The sequence below is a fragment of the Diachasmimorpha longicaudata genome, unplaced genomic scaffold (genome assembly GCF_034640455.1).
Source record: "Diachasmimorpha longicaudata isolate KC_UGA_2023 unplaced genomic scaffold, iyDiaLong2 ctg00000141.1, whole genome shotgun sequence".
NCBI lineage: Eukaryota > Metazoa > Arthropoda > Insecta > Hymenoptera > Braconidae > Diachasmimorpha > Diachasmimorpha longicaudata.
The window spans coordinates 51,076-52,878 of NW_026973950.1; the positions used below are offsets into that span (position 1 = coordinate 51,076).

Consider the following 1,803-nt stretch of genomic DNA (forward strand, 5'->3'; position numbering starts at 1 on the left):
GGCGTCCCTTTTCCCACGTTGAATTTTCCGATGCACACTTCACACACTTCACTCCCGAATCTGGCTCGAAAGACCAATGGCGTACTGACCATCGTAACGATCCCGAGATCGATCGTGACCTCTCGTTACGATGGTCAATGGTGATTGGCCGAGGTGATCCGGTTGGTCATCCTGACGTTTGACCGCGGGATTTTGAACAATTATTTCTGAATGATGATTTTCTCTTCCATGTTTCAGTGATTTTGTTGCTTATTTTGGTTTATTTTGTTTTTTTTTCACTCATTTGCATACTTGTTTGCATGAAAATGCATAAACAAAATTGAAAATGGCGGATTTCGTACTAATTTTTTTTTTTTCAGAGCGAAAGGGAAAGCCGTGAGAATGCCTTGCTCTGTGGCTCACTATCTCCAGCACAAATGGCACCAGCCGAAGTGGCACCAGTCCAAGTGGCACCAGTCCAAGTGCCTCCAGCCCAGATGCCACCAGCACAAGTGCCACCAGCACAAGTGCCATCAGCCCAGATGCCACCAGCACAGGTCCGCAGCAGTCTGCTGCAAATTCCCCACGGCTACCGTCGTACGGAGCATATCCATCAGCTGATGGAGAATTTACAGCAACAAATGGATGTTCTGCAAAGGCAGGCTGAAGAAGCCGATAAAGAGGAAGGACGAGGAGCAGGACAACAAGAGATCGGACGAGGAAGAGAGCAATGGGCAGGACGAGGAAGAGAACAAGGAGCAGGTCGAGGAAGAGGACAAGCGGCAGGGCGAGGAAGCAGGGGACCAGAGAGGAAGAATCGAGAAGGAAAAAAAAGGAGAAGCGGGATGCGGCGTAAGTGGTGTTTACACACACACACAGGCACACACATTCATCTTTCCCGGCTACATCATTTATGTAATATCTGTTGCCTGCTTGTTAATTGTAATACCCTTTCTCCTTCAGCTATTGGAAATCACAATATTTTCAATCCAGGAATGATCGTCGAGGTCCTCCACCTCCTCCTGGAGCAGGTCAAGGCATGTTTGGCAAAGGCTCAGTGTTTTATTTGAATTGTGGATAAAATACTGAGTCTTGCTTTTATTAGTTCCTACCCTCTCTGATATCATAGCATATTTTTCATATTTTCCTAAATCCAAGTAAGTCTCAATTGCCCCATTTCCTTGAAATTGAATTAATAATCAATATTTTTAACTTTATTTCTCTCTTTCAGGTTTTCATATCTATATATTAAAGCGCCTCACCAGTATTGTAAATTAAATGGCTGAGCGAATGGATTCTTTTGCATACTTGAAACTTAAATACTTTAAATTTAGTTAGTTATTATATAAAAAAATGTTAAAAACTTATAATAATGTTAAAAATAACAAAAAAAAAACAAAAAATGAATGTTAAAATACTAATGTAAAAAAATGTTGTAAAAACATGGAAAAAAACGTACTTTTACATACTGTGACGAGGCAACATAACCTTTAAGGTTATGTTAACACCCCCCCCCCCACCGCACGCCCCCTATTCTATTAGTATTTACTCATTCGTTTGCACACCGTTGGAGAACCTCTTCCCATAAGTCCTTCCCCCTCCCCCGATCCCCTACTCGCCGCGCTCGGACAGCGCGAGAACCATCGGAGAGAATCACCACTGGAGGATAGGATGACGTAGGTCTTCCCACTCCTTCCCGCGGTCCGCTACTCGCCGCGCTCACGCACAAGGAGGAAGTGGATGACGTAGCCCCCCCCCCCCCGCCGCAGTCCCCTGTTCGACACGCGACTCAGGACAATGGGCGCACACGCACGTTGCCTAGTG

The 1,803-nt window shown here is 45.0% G+C and overlaps 1 protein-coding gene across 3 annotated transcripts; it reads left to right on the forward strand.

Annotated features, from left to right (window-relative positions):
- Positions 1 to 325: 325 nt before the first annotated feature.
- Positions 326 to 1,334, forward strand: LOC135172023 (uncharacterized). 3 transcript variants are annotated; one of them, XR_010300786.1, is made up of 3 exons: positions 326 to 831; positions 943 to 1,136; positions 1,211 to 1,334. XR_010300786.1 is itself a non-coding variant. In XM_064138401.1 (3 exons), the coding sequence occupies exons 1-3, from the start codon at positions 417 to 419 to the stop codon at positions 1,047 to 1,049; spliced, it is 477 nt and encodes a 158-aa protein (XP_063994471.1). In that variant the 5' UTR covers positions 326 to 416; the 3' UTR covers positions 1,050 to 1,288. The 3 variants fall into 3 exon arrangements, 2 of the variants coding, with proteins under 2 accessions (XP_063994471.1, XP_063994470.1); XM_064138401.1 differs by having other exon boundaries at positions 326 to 491; positions 537 to 831; positions 943 to 1,288; XM_064138400.1 differs by having other exon boundaries at positions 943 to 1,288.
- The last annotated feature ends 469 nt before the right edge of the window (positions 1,335 to 1,803 follow it).

Coding starts and splice junctions, on each gene's coding strand:
- LOC135172023 (XM_064138400.1), top strand. CDS start 417: ATGGCACCAGCCGAAGTGGCACCAGTCCAAGTGGCACCAGTCCAAGTG. Junction 832..942: donor AAGGAGAAGCGGGATGCGGC/GTAAGTGGTGTT, acceptor TTTCTCCTTCAG/CTATTGGAAATCACAATATT.